The 15238-nt window shown below is 24.9% G+C and overlaps 1 protein-coding gene across 1 annotated transcript in view; it reads right to left on the bottom strand.

Moving 5' to 3' along the window:
• Positions 1-14063: 14063 nt before the first annotated feature.
• LOC112597952 (neuroglobin-1-like) overlaps positions 14064-15238 on the bottom strand; it is a 90663-nt gene continuing 89488 nt past the window's right edge. Inside the window, exon 5 of the mRNA XM_025344215.1 lies at positions 14064-14328. Coding sequence (XP_025200000.1) covers positions 14164-14328 — 165 coding nt within the window. The 3' untranslated portion in view covers positions 14064-14163. The remainder of the gene's footprint in view (positions 14329-15238) is intronic.

Raw genomic sequence — 15238 nt, 5'->3', positions numbered from 1 at the left:
TAGGCCGAGTATCGATTTTAATTTTCTGATTCTAATCGATTATGGGTACCGTTAAATATCACTACTTACCTACTTCTTATATTACTAATATAGTAATACTTTATGATAAACAACAATGTTTTACATTTTTGGTTTAATTTAAGATTTTATGCACCTAATCTAACCTAACCTAAGGTACCTAAATTGCAAAATAATGGCGAAAACTTCAAAAACATAAATGATTCATAAATTTTCCTTGAAGTACTTCTTTTCTTTTAATAGCACCACTTCTTGGCTTTAAAATTTTTATTATTTTTTTTTAATATTATAAAAATGAATAAGTTAAAACAAGTGTTAAATAAATCTTCATTTTTTTTTAAACTATATTTAATCATAAATTTTATTATGAGTATCAATGAAAAGAACAATGCCAAGTGATTACATCTAATACATTTTAATTATTATTTCTAGTTAATATTGAACTATAGTTTTAGTGCTTAGGTGATAGAAATTTTTTAATAGCTTCAACAGCTGTATAATTTTAACCACAGTCCACAAATAACTAGAATTGATTACAAAACAGATTTAATCTACTCGGTGGTACGATGACAAAATACACCTACCTAATAACTAAATTCGTTCTCACTTTTAGTTATCGTTATAAACGATTTATTCTTTTAATTTTTATGAATGTAAGCCATAGAGTAATAAAATGATAAAGCAATAATAAGTAATAAGTAATAATTATCTATGCTACAAGCCACTAAAATTTTCTGTAGTTCTCGGTTTTGGTTCACATTACATACACTTGGTTTTTACATTACTGCTATCATTAGTTATTACTTTATTAGATTATACATCTGTCAATCTTTTTCCTAGTAAAATATTTTATAGTAACGACGTACGTTGTGGAGACGTAATGTTCAGTCGACATCACGATTTTCCGATACATTATAAAGTTCAAAATTAATTATAATTATTTCTTAAAAGTTATATTAAAAATTATGAATATTATAATACAAGTTAGCTATCTGTGAAAATCAAAAACATTATCCAAGTTTATTATAGATATACACATTGACTGTCTTAATATTCTGTCATGCATCTGTTTTCAAGATGAAAATGAAATATTATCATGTCTAAGTATTTGAAAATGTGTCATTTTGAAGCTTAAAATTATAATTTGTAATATTCTTAGAATTTTTTTGTATCACGTTATTTAAATTTAAAAAAAAGGTCGCATTTTTATTTTGAAATTGACGATTTTTCTTTTAATTTTGAATTCGGAGTGGATTTGCCAGTGTTATAAGAATACGTTTTATTTTTTTTTTTTAAATTTTATACAATAATTTCTTCATAAGTTATTAATATTGAAATTAACAAAAAAAGTCGAGTTTAAATCTATAATAATTTTTTATGAGCGTTTTAAGTTAAAATTTTTACGAAATTTGTTAAAATTGTGAACTTTTTAAACTTTTTTTATAATTAAAAATTTAGTTTGAAAATTAATAATATAGCACCTATACATACATACATACATATATACATATATATATACATTTAAGAGTTTATTATTAGGTTTATAGTTATTATAAAAGAAATACTATCTATTTACAGTCGATTGATGTAAATTGTAAACATTTAAATAGTGTAATATTTTGAATTATAAATTGGTGTTCAAATATCAAATATGTATAGTTATTTATGTTTTTAAGTGAGGGTTGGTCTTAATTAGGAAACGAATATGATCAGATAATCAGTATACGTCATGGTACATAATATCATAGTGATAATTCTGACTTTTTTTTATAGTTTAGTGACTTATGTATATCACAGGCAGGTCAGGTATTCTTAATACCTACTTATCCACCTGTTCTTATGCAGCAAAAAATATATATACCTAAGTACGTCACATCACGGTTGAATTAAAACACTTAATTTTTTTTCATAGTTACGACATTATTATCGACAAAATAATAGGAGGGTCGTCTGTTAACGTCTTATGTAATATAATATAATATAATGTAAACCTGGTTTTATTAAAATTTATTTTATTTTATTGATCTATTATCATTCAATGTTGAATGTAATTTTTAACAATAAAACACATGCACCCGCTATTACAATTGCTATAAATGCTTTTGACTTATGATATTATTAAGACATACGTATGTACTATCTAGTTAATACCTTATAAAATAAGCAGCATATGAATACATATTGTGATAGTGAACAAACAAATTATCAAAATATATAGTCAATTTTAACCATATTTATATATAATGTTTAAAATTAAATCTCAAACATTTATGTATTTAAAAAAAAATCCAAACTTTTAGCTAAACAAATACTTGAAAACTTAAACTATAGTTGACAACTATTTAAATTTTAAACGATTTAGATTTTGGATTTTCGATGGCCTAATCTTATTATAATATTAAGCATATCTTGTATTATATAATCATTAATAGAGCCATCTTTCTTTAATTTATCCCTTTAGCCATATTTGTTGTTAAAATATTATTTTATCGTTATACAGTATATTATGTTAATATATGCTATATTGCTATATGTTTACCCTATTTACTTGGATATTATGTAAATACAATATAAAAATATAAAATTATAAATACTAAGCAATATATCAATATTACTTCAAATGTTAAATGAAACAGTGCTTCACTGCCACAGCCCTTAAGCCGTCACTCATCAATGCGTAGTATGCGATTTTCTTCGTTAAAATTAGATTAGTCAACCCAATATATGATCAATAACTTTATATATATATATATATATTTTATTCTATAATTAAATGATTCAATTAAACATTTTATAACAACATTGCAATTTGTAAAAGTTCTTAATTTATTTTCTAAAAATACTTTAATTATTTTATTCTTAATAAATACGTTCAATACTTATTTCACTTTCAGATTCTATGATCATTTTCTCTTAATTTAGATAATAGAATAAAAAAAAATACAAACTTAAAATCCTGATTGCTTAGTATCCAGATAATATAAGAATAATTTCAATGCTAAGCATTTTTATTGATTTTTTTAGTCAATTTAATGTACATTGGTGTTTACTCATCTGTTAATTATCGATATAATATTATAAAAATATGTATTTGTTAGGGTTCTAATCTCACAATTTTAATTAAAGTAAATATAACTGGAATTTAAATTATTGTAAACTTATACGACTAGTATAGTAACAAAGTGTCATAAAATACAAAAGATATTATTGTTGGTTTCTATAAAATAATAAGAAAATATCAGCTGTCAGCTGTATTGTGTCACGTATAAAATAGTGTCATGCTATCATACGTACCCTAAAAACGAAATTGTATTTTAAAAAATTATTTTTACTTGAACATAATATAATGCACACAGAAAACGAAAAATGAAAATTTAAAATTACGTCTAAAGCTAACTATATTATAATCTATACCCAAATGCTTTATTCAAAAATCCATTAGCCACGTATAGAGAACAATATTATATATATTTTAATGGTTTATTGTCTTAGATCTAAACTAAGTCCATGCGTGTCCATTGCGCATGAGTGATATTCGATATTCGATGTAAAATTCCTGTACGCGAATGGAATATCCATACATTATTATGCAGATTGATATTTCTGAATTTTTGGTATAAACTGATATGCAGACCCTCAAACTATTACTTTCAGTTACACATCACGTAACATTTTAAAATTATGAATAGTGGAGCGAAAAATATTCATTGTATTCGTAGGGTGTCAATATTAATACAATCTTATTATATAAACCTAGTACTTATACTATATTAATATACTTGCCTGGTAATTTACGAATAAAACGATTTTTGTGTAAAATACCAACTCATAGCATCTATCAAAAGCGTACTCCACTAATCCGGACACTTGCTTTTAAAGTAATACGGGAACCAATAATCCGAATACATGTCATATTTTTATACGAGAAGAAATTCGGAAAAATTGGTGATGCACACGACGAGTCCCATTATGACGGAGAGCGGTCGTTTACTATGTATACAAATGTATATACTATAAATATCACTTAGAATATTGCCTACACCAAAGTCCTAAAAAACATCTATGGTCCAATCCTCTTAAACTAACGTTGTAGCCTTCGTTCGATACGTTTTCATAATAAATACTAGTTTACTTAACTCAGCAAAAAAATTGAGTTATAGTGTGAGCTTTATTGCTTTTGTGTAAATAAAATATAACCACACACACACACACACACACACACACACACACACACTTACTTAAAGTTAGTCTTAAATTATGTTTTTCTTTTCTTTAAATGGATAGTTATATTTTATAGTTTAAAACATATGTAAAATTGGTATTTTCTTTGGGTAGAAAGTGGTAAAAAAAAAAAAAATGATTCCCAGAGTTTTGTGTTACAGATATATTTTCTCACTTGTATGAGTAAAAATTATACTCTCGTTGTATTTTAAAATCTAAAAATAGTATATTACTTGTACACTATAATTGAATTAAATTTATGACTTGATAAGATATTTATGTTAAGACCAGCACAGTGGAACATTTGATGGTTTCTAAGAAAAAAAAACGAGCAAAGATGAATCAATAAAAATAATAAATAATGAATGATCAGTGATCGACTAAAATGTAGGATCATTTTTGTGTGTTTTCGAGGTATTGTAAAATATATTTAAATAATATCATGTATACCTCTCGCGGTTTCTTGTAGTTATTAAAACGTCATCATACTTATTATAAATCTGCGTATAATATTATGTAAAAGCGGGGAGTAGGTAGATCCTTTAAAACTGCATGTTTACAGTAATGACCTAACATTATTATTAGCTCGTTTAATAATATATAAATTGTAATTTCATAAAATATAAACTACTATTATGTTAAAAATTTAAATTATACTTTCAAATAAATTGCAATTTAGTTATAAAATTATACTTGATTGTAACATATTTTTATTTTTTATTGCGTAGATATCCTAGTTGACTATATTGTAGTTATCCATAATCTTAGATTCTGTGATGCTGTATTTTCGTGATACTATTATTGTCTTCTTGATAATACTAACTAATTTTGTTAGTTAATACTTGTGTAGATACTCCTCTATAGGCTATATATATATATAAATAATTGTAACAGCACTTTCAGTTATATACTAATAATATTTTAGTACTTCGACAGGTTTACGCGTCGTAATACTATTTACATATGAAATTACGCCAGGCACACGTTAAATTTGTTTATAAAATTAAATCAAAAGCATTGGGTATACTTGTATATTGTACCTATACATGAGTATACATCTGCGTCATGCACTCAAACAGTAAACATACTAATTACTAATAAATTTATCTCATTCTTATGATAGTGAACATTAATTAATTAAGTTTAAACATATAACCAGTACTGGTGGTGGTGTGGAAGAGTCCCTAATTAATCTCATTAAGTTATGCTGGTCTGATAGACTTGATGTTAAATATGATATCATTCTATAAAAATTTGATCTGTTGGCATCGTTGTACAACACTGTACGGTAAAACTGTGTCAAAGTGCGTTTTTAAACTATTGGATTGATTATTAAAAATTTATCACACACATACACACACACATTATTGAAACATTTTCATAATTTTGCTTAGAAAAAACAGATACTTTTATATGTTATAACTAGTAAATTGTATTTTGACTATATACTTATTGACCTACTTGCAGGTTAAATAAAAAATAAATTAGTACGTTGATTACAAAAAAAAAATTCAAACCGTTATACGAGTAGATTCAATTTGTTATATAGGTAACAAAATGAACCTAGCTATTTGTTTTATTTATAATATGTACCAACAGGTGTCAGTAACAAAATACACAATAAAAATTTAATTTGTAAGGAGATACAAATAATAAATCTAACTAGCTTTAATTGTATCTTTATTAGAAACTTGACCTTTTAAGAAGTGAATCTTTTATTTATGTTTGTTATAAATATTATCATCATTCGCAACTAAATATATATATATATATAGTTTTGCAGTATAAATAAAGGATTCCTTTATTTATAATGAAATAAGACCTTTAACTAAAGTTAAAAAATGTAATTAGAAAAAAATAAAAACTAGTAGTAATAAATAATAATCATATATTTATTACTCAACCAATATTTAGCGGTATTTATCTGATGATGACATTCATACAACTTTACTATAGTATCTCTGAAGTTATAAAATGTTTTGAATAAGGACTTTAAAATTTTTATCAAGTTATTGAAATAAATCCGATAAAATTTGTTTGTCACTTAATCGGGGATGACAACGCAAGGGTCAGTAACCGGTGTATTTTCCCTCTGTGTCGAGCTTAAATATGAGTATCGCAATGAAAAAGTATTAAAATCCTGGTAGATTTATTATTACGATTTGACCCTAGAGGATTTGCAGACACATTTTTCTCGGGAACTTGCATAACATAATAATATAATACAAGATAGGTATTATAATAAACGTAATTTTAATCAATATCGTTTTATCTATATTTTTTTTTTCAACACTTGCAAACCTACGTGGCTATATTAAACGTAAAACAAATAAGTATTTGTTCGATGTTTTATATACCGAGTATTTATATAAACGTTTGGTACTGTATTTAATATTCATAGTAATATACATAAAAATACGTCAACCATGATTTTATGAGAAAAGTTGAACCGATAGAATTAACAATGATTTATACATTTCAAACCCTACAGGTATTAATACAGTTTGAATTTTACGTGTACCGAATTTAATGATTTGCAATAAATAATAATATTAAAAACAAACTTATAATAATGAATCATATTCGCTGGGAAAAAATTAATATACACTGCTACATTTTTAGATATGTCTCAAGCCTTTGACAGACTTTAGTATGGAGATCTCCTCTACACACTAAAATTCATCTTTCCACCATACTATACTACAACCTATTATTCAATTCTTACCTTGAAGACAAATACTTCGTTGCACGTTGTAGTTCGGTCATATTTGAAATTAATTACATTCACATAGGAGACGGGAGTCCCTCAAGGTGCTGTCACAACCCCACTTTTATTCAATTATACACCTCAGACTAACCGACTATTGATCATACTATCATAGGCGACTTTGCAGATGTTAAACCTATTTTGGCGATTTATACAGAATTTGAAATAGCATCAAAATAAATTCAATCGCGCTTAAACTTATTATAAACCTGATAAAAAGAACGGAGAAGGAAAATAAATGAACCTAAAGCCACATATTGCACATTTACACTTAGACCAATTAACTATTTTACCATAATCCTCAATAACTTACTTTTTTCCTTATTTAAAATATTCGTTATCTAGATCTTTGTATGGGAAGTTGACCGACTTGGACTCAAAATATCCATAACAAACGAATTGCCCTAAACAATCGATACTGTCAGCTAGCTCCTAACTTCTAAACATATCAATCTGTATAATAAAATACCTTTACGTAAACTTCCATTAAAATCAATATGGTCAATGGTCATATGATATTCAACTTTGGAGTTCAGACTAAGTCATTAAATATAAAAAATCCAAACATTCCAATCTAAATGCTCCCGACAAATAACTTAAGTCCTCTTCTACGTTTCAAATGATACACTCCATTATGGAACTTCTCCATTCCAACAGTACAACACGTAGCCAAAACTCTCTTTAAATGCTTCTACTCTAATCCGTCCAACCATCGCAATCCCTTAATCCCGAATTTATCTGTTCTTAACATCTCAGGTGACTTCAGAAGACGTTTGAAACGTAAATGGTGCCGGGACCTCCTAAATGACTAAAAACTATTGTCCATTACCGTGAAGTTCCATCATTGGATGGATTCTTCTTTCAAGACTACATCCATTATTACCCATATACATCACTTATTTTTATTGTATAAAAAATATATTACAGATTGTGTAATAAATATTAAAAAAAATAAATAAAAAAAAAATATGATAATAATACATAAGAATGTATTTGGCTATTGAATTTACGTTATTATATTTCATTCTTTTATTTATATAAATACAGTTATCCGATTTTTAAGAGTAAGTAAAAATCATGATAGCATTAATTTCGCAGCTTAAGTTACGTATAATACAAAAGACTTGTTCGCTAAAAAGGTTTTAAACTTAATCTCGTATGTATATATTCTTTTCTAGGTACTTTAAGTTGTTAATAGTGTAAAGCATTTTCGAAATGGATTTTAAAGGTATTTTCGGTATACTATTTAAAAGGTCGTGATCACAATGGCCAAGCAATTTTAAACCTTTTGACTTTTTTTAAAATTTTTCTATGTTGATGGACAATGGAAAAAAAGGATTTATTATTGTACAAAAATATTATAAATCAGAGAAGGGCGGCAGCGGTTAGTTTAAGTAATAACGGACGCCACAAATTGAATTTATTTTATTATGTTATATTTAAAGGATTCATTTATTTAGTAGAAAGTAATAGGAAAAATGAATTAGAAAATAGTTTTTTTATATACATTCCTGTGTCGGAATATAAAACCTAAAATAAATTTCTCAACATTATTTTCTTTATAATTTTACTAATTCAAATATTAAAATGAGTTTTAATATTAAAATCATATTTATAATACGATAAGAATTTAAGAATAACGTTACTTAATTGATGAAGAGGGGATAAAATGTTTAAATGTATGTTGCATAATGATAAATATAATTACAATAGTCGAGTTTGAATGTAAAATTCATTGTTTTTCGGTCGCTTTAGAATAATACATTTCAAGTACATAATTCGTTTCGTGTAAAAAATACTTCAAATGTAAAACTTTTATTTCCATATTTTAACATTTTCAGGTTATTTTCTTTATATTTTCAAAGTATAATATCAAGGAATATTGTTTGCTCTAATAGCCTTTAGGCATTTTTCATACATACCAAATGTAATTAAGAAGGCGATAACGTCTTTATAACCTATAGGCAATTATAAAATAAGGTAACTAATTATTAGTCAGTTGGAGTTGTATCGCAATCACGTTTATTTCAATTATATACCTTTATTTATGAGGAATACTTAATTTTGGTATTTTATTTTATTTTATTATTATTATTTTTTTTTTTTTTTGGTAGTGTTTATAATTTAGCTAAGATAATGAAGCGCTAAAGACGTAGGAAGTTTAACCAACATTTTTCTAATATTTACGTTGCCATGTAAAAAAAAAAAATAGTAGTTTTTAAAGCCACGTTTTGGTAGTTTTCAAGTCATTTAAATCCGGGACTTGACTTAATAATTACATTGCATACAAGAGTAAGTTAAAATATGTAAATATAAGAAAATAAATTTGTTAGTTATATTTCTTGTTTAACGAGTTAAGCCAAACAATCGTATTACTTAAATAGGTTACCATATAAAAATGATAAGAAAATTAGAATTGCAACAATTCTACAGAACAGATAGTAATTAAGTGGAAACGGTCTGCTGCGCGTCGCGGTTATACGTCATTTGCCGCCATCGGTCTCTCCATTCATTTTAATTTCGTTTCTTATTTTCATTATAGCCGTGTAACATTGTGCACTCCGAATTTAAGTTTAACACTACTGATGAAATAAAGAATTCCACATTTTCAACAAAATTGTTTTATTTTAGTTTTGAGCGTGAGGAAATCCTTAGTTGAATATTGTTACGATTTTTTTTCTTTTGTTTGCTAAGTATGCATTTACTACTGTACGTAAAAACGAAAAGGAAATGTGTATGAGTTTTACAATAAGTATTTTACGAATCAAATATAATTAATATTATACTTTATATTAATTAGAAAGTCGTCGTTTCAGAATGAAAAAGTTCTAAATCAATTTTTTTTTTAAATGGTTTTTTTGCAAATATTGTTTAATATTTTATTCTTGTATAAATCAATCTTGAAATCATATCAATTTGATGATTATTTAATGAGATACTCAGAATGAAAAGGTTTTAACTCTTACAAATATGAATGATAAGGGGCAAACCGAGAAATAACAGTTAGAATTTTTTCATTTTAAACAATAATAAAGAATGAATTAGTTCTAAACGGTCTTAGATAATATAATACCTTAAAATGAAAAGGTACTGTTATAACATAATACGGTTATACCACTGATACAAATTATTATTGTGCTATGATAAAATATTATTCCGGCATGTAGGTATTTATCTGTCTATTTTTGTTTTGTCGGTGTAATAATATAATATACTGTACGTCTTATACACGATAAAGTATAAATTATTGACATAATATTATTAATTATAGATATCACGCTGTTATCAATTTATGTCAGGTACTGAAAAAATGTATTATGAGAGTATATTTTAGAATGTATGATTTTTAAAAAAAAAAAAGTTTGTTGAGAATTTTATAACTTATAGTAAGAGTAGTTATAATTTTTTTTTATTTATACATATTTTTAATATGTCTTTAAATAATTTAATTACTTACTTTTTTATAGCTATTAAAAATTTTTTCTTACTTTCATAGTAGGTAGGTGTATTTTTAAATACATTCAACTTTATTATCATTCAAATAATCTTGTTTACATTTTTATTTAAGCTTAATAATTTACTTATAACTTAATTCGTGTGAAAAAAGAATGTAAACGTGATTGGGTACGATCCCTTTTAATCTAGCATAAGCTAAACCTTATTCGAATCTATGAATATACAGGATAATTAATTTAAATTTGAAGATGCACCACTTAGTGACATCGTAAACGTCTTAACGTATTGTAGAGTTATACCTTGTAGTAGGTATTCGATATATTAAGTCATATCATACCTAATATGTAATTAATAATTTACTTCAAAACTAAAATATAATACATGACACAATAAAAAATTTTGTGATATTACGTGATGTTAGGAATTAACATAATTTACACTCGTAAGTTGGTATCACTGAATAAAACAAATTATTTTAATTAGTATAAAAAGTTCTAACTTAATCGATGATATATATTTTTAGTATGAAAAGGTTCTAGCTTGATAAATAATTTTTATTCTCAGAATGAAAAAGTTCTACACGTACAACCTTTTAATTCTAAAAACTATATCTTAGTTTTTTTATTATTAACTTAATCAATAATTGCGGTAAAATAAAATTTCAACTTGAATCGTGGTTTTTGGAACTTTATTGACACTGTATAAAATTTTTGTATAATTTAGTATTTACGGTGAAAAAAGTTATTCCATTTATAACTTAAAAATGTTCCTCTGAACAATTACAACAATTACGTTAGAACCTTTTCATTCTGAGACGACGAAGTGTAAAAAAAGGAGAAAGTAGGTAGATAACTGTTCTAGTTTTGAGTACACTTAGTAATTGAGTAAGTAATTGTAACGTAATTACTGTGATTATTTTGTTGTAATAGGTAATTTAACCGAAATCATCCACTCGATTGTTTTATGAGCTTAACTTGTGAATTTAAAACCAGCTCTTTGATTAATTCATGATCAGTGCCACACTTAATTGATCTTATTTTGCGTATCTTCTACTCATATATAAATATATTATATACGTATCTTCTGTACTGTCGTGTTGGGCATGTCTATCATTAATAAATAAAATATATGTATTAAATTTAAATTCAATAATAATAATTCGTTATATACGAAAAACGATTCCAAGTTTGATTAATTGTGAATTATATACCAAATATGCATAGAAAATATTTTACAATATTTATGGTTATATGTTTTTGTATTACGACAAAATAAGAAAATCGATTTTGACAACAACTATAGCTTTGCATAAAATTAATTCCAATTTATTTCTAATTTTTTTTTCGTTTATCATATTTAAAAAAAAGTACTGATAATATTTACTTTTAACTCCATCTCACTATGTACTTACCAATTATATGTATTTTTCTACTTAAAATATGCTGAAATTAAAATTCGAGACATATAGGCATTTTTAATTCAAAAGAGTGATTAAAAAAACACAGCATTGTAAAATCAAAATTAGTTTTTGACATTTTAATCCTAAATAAGTAGTGATTTATTTATTAATTAAAAATTATAAAAATATGTTTATAAGCACCTTTCTCAAAAACAGTTTATTTTAAATTTAAATTGATAAAAATAAATTTATTTGGTTTAATATTTCTTAAATATATACTAAAATAATAATAGTAAATGTACTTACTAGGTACTTCAAAACGTCGATTTAATTGTATTATGTTGTTTATTAAAATATGTATGTTAACGAAATTGTATATTATTCATCTCGTGTTATAATACTCGTATTATGAACATCGATTGATGGAAGAAAAAATATTTAAGACTGCAGACTAGACATTTTTGTTTACAAAATTGTAAACGGGAACTTTTATTAATATGGCAAAAATGTCAATTTACAATGTGTGCTTGTGGTTCATTAAACATCAAAAATCGATCGGAGAAGTTATTTTTTGACGTCGGTATTTATGAAATACGTGATTAGGGTTGCATAGAGTTTAAAGTGTCTATATTATTTACCTATTATCAATTATCTATGTATACTGACAACTTTGGTATTTTTAATGTGTCGTTTAAATAAAACGCATACGTTGTATGAAAATTAATTAAATGTAAACAATTTTATAATTTGGTTTAAGTATTAGGTATGAATGTTATCATAATAAACAACTATTGAGTATTAAAACTATAAATTAACAGTTATAAAATAATTGAAATAATTGGTATTAAAAATTAGGTAATGTAGAATACCAAGACAAAGTTCTATCATCAGCTTAAACCGAGGGAAAAAAATTGAAAATAAATTTAGATTTATGTCAGTTGCTACCATCTGCGTCAACTCAAAGTAAAATAGCATACGCAAAAACGCAAAACAAAAATAATTTACAAATTTCATGTTTAAAAAAGTTGTAACATGACATAGATTTTTACGGAATTTCGCTAGTTTTTAAGTTAAAAAAAAAGCAAATGTTATAAGTTTTGAACCCTGCAGGTTATATTCATTATTTTAAGTTTAATGTGTATATATTATTTATCTAGTATTATAAATAATAACATATTATAATAGCTTCATTATAGATTTGTCCAGCGTAAGATTTTTAAATAAACATTTTATTTTATAAATCATTGTATAATTTTTGTTAATGTTATTAACTGTAATATTTTTATTTTAAAAAATATTTACATTTTAGTGATGAAAAGAAGTTATATGAATTTAAAAAAAAATATTCATATACAAGACACTAAGTATTATTATTTTTACTCTGAAATATCATCAATATTCTTATTATTATTTAGTTTAGCATAATCTTATAAAAATATATTATAAATTTGTATCATGTAACTGAATCATGATATAAATTATTTATGTAGTATCAATAATATATTACCGCGGTAAAAAATTGTTAAAAACGTACACATGTGAATGAAACATTTTTAACGTTAGGGATAACAGCTGTCGGATGGTTTATAAAGTGAATTTTGTTTTATATGATTTTATTTTATACTTTTCTTTCAATTTGAAATTAAAAGCCAAGTAAGTTTTTTTCGTTCAGCAGAAATTTTAATGCCATTGTAATAAAAACCATATTCATATTATTATGTTTTAACAACACACATTCTGTGTCGATCTTTGTGAGGAGGTGAATAATAATTTATTAATTCTTTGTTAATGCACATTAACATAAATGATATATTACCAATAATTCTAATAATTTTGGATTAAAAAGGATAACCTTATATTGTAATATTTAAACATCATTCATATTGATTTTATGTTGTTTTTATTTCAAGTCTAAGCAGTATAATAACATGGTCATAACCGTTCACATTAATGCAATAATACCTACACCGATACAATATTATTATCATAACTATTTTATATTTTTATATATTTAGATATTTGAATTTAACTAATATTTGATGTACAAAAAATGACGTTGTTTCGTAGGATATTGACTTAAACGAAGAAAATATCGTGCGATTTCTATAATATAATGATTTAATGTAATTTAAATGTCTAACGAAACTTACATTGCGAATAATAATAATTATAATTATCTTGTCTAAGTTTAATTGTATTGAATAGATAAATGTGTATCGTTATAAAATCAAAATAGAACAAAAATATTAATTCACAAAATAAAAACAATAATCATTGGTGTGTATAAATGAGGACTGGTCGTTTAAGTGGCAGTTTTCTTTACTTTGAACCTTTCTTCGGCCGCCATTGAACCTTTCATAATGTATGCCATGTTCAAAAACAATGCTGTCCATGCTGAGTGCATTTCATCTGTCCACCGGTCGACTAACGACGGCTGTATGGCCATAATGAATTGAGGTCCGATCAACTGTAAGCAAACACAACAGTGAAAAATAGTTGAAAAATCATGAAATTACACATTTTATTATAAATCTCTATAGAACATATTATATACAGCACTATAATACACAACAATACAAAGGAAAATTCACAGATCGTAATTATTAGTAATTAAAACATGTAAAATATTTTTCAAGAGAAATTAAATACTTTTTATATTAATACTATTAATTTATATTATAAAATATTTAAATAAATATTGAAATATTTCAAATTATAAACGTAGCAAAAAATGTTATTACCATTTTTTATTTTATAATTATTTATACGTACAAATGTATGACATATACAGCAATCAGTTTGTAACGAATTGATATTTGATTATTTTTTTTATTGTTAAAATATCAAAAAGCTTCACGGGCCTTGCAATTTTACCAATAATTTTATTATAATAAATATTTTAGGTATGTATGTATAATGTATAATATATTTATACATATTTTAAACATTAAAGAAAAATTAATAGAGATGAATGTTTATGACTAGGATGTGTCTATGACGGTGTTAATAATGAATAATGATGCTATACAACGATGTCCTACCTAGTTTAAAAAAAAAAAAAAAAATTGAAATGTTTGGAAAAATACTATAGTTGGATGAAAAAAAATTAAGTAATATTAATTCCACATTACATGGTTTCCATATAGTTCAAAGTCCACGTGAAATGCACGTAGTACCTACATGTAAAAAACAATCAAACACTGCGTATAGTAATGTTTGATAAGATTTATTTATGTCAGGTACATAAAAAACTTTCCAACATTTTTAACACAACCATTCGGAGAGGAAAAAACTTTTATACTCGTACTCTATACATGGCTAATGAACACAACTTTTCGTTTACCTAAGTTTTAATTTATAATTCATAAGGCTCTATT

Source organism: Melanaphis sacchari, unplaced genomic scaffold, assembly GCF_002803265.2.
Source record: "Melanaphis sacchari strain LSU unplaced genomic scaffold, SCAv2.0 Contig44_pilon_pilon, whole genome shotgun sequence".
Taxonomy (NCBI): domain Eukaryota; kingdom Metazoa; phylum Arthropoda; class Insecta; order Hemiptera; family Aphididae; genus Melanaphis; species Melanaphis sacchari.
This window is presented reverse-complemented; position numbering and strand designations above follow the sequence as displayed.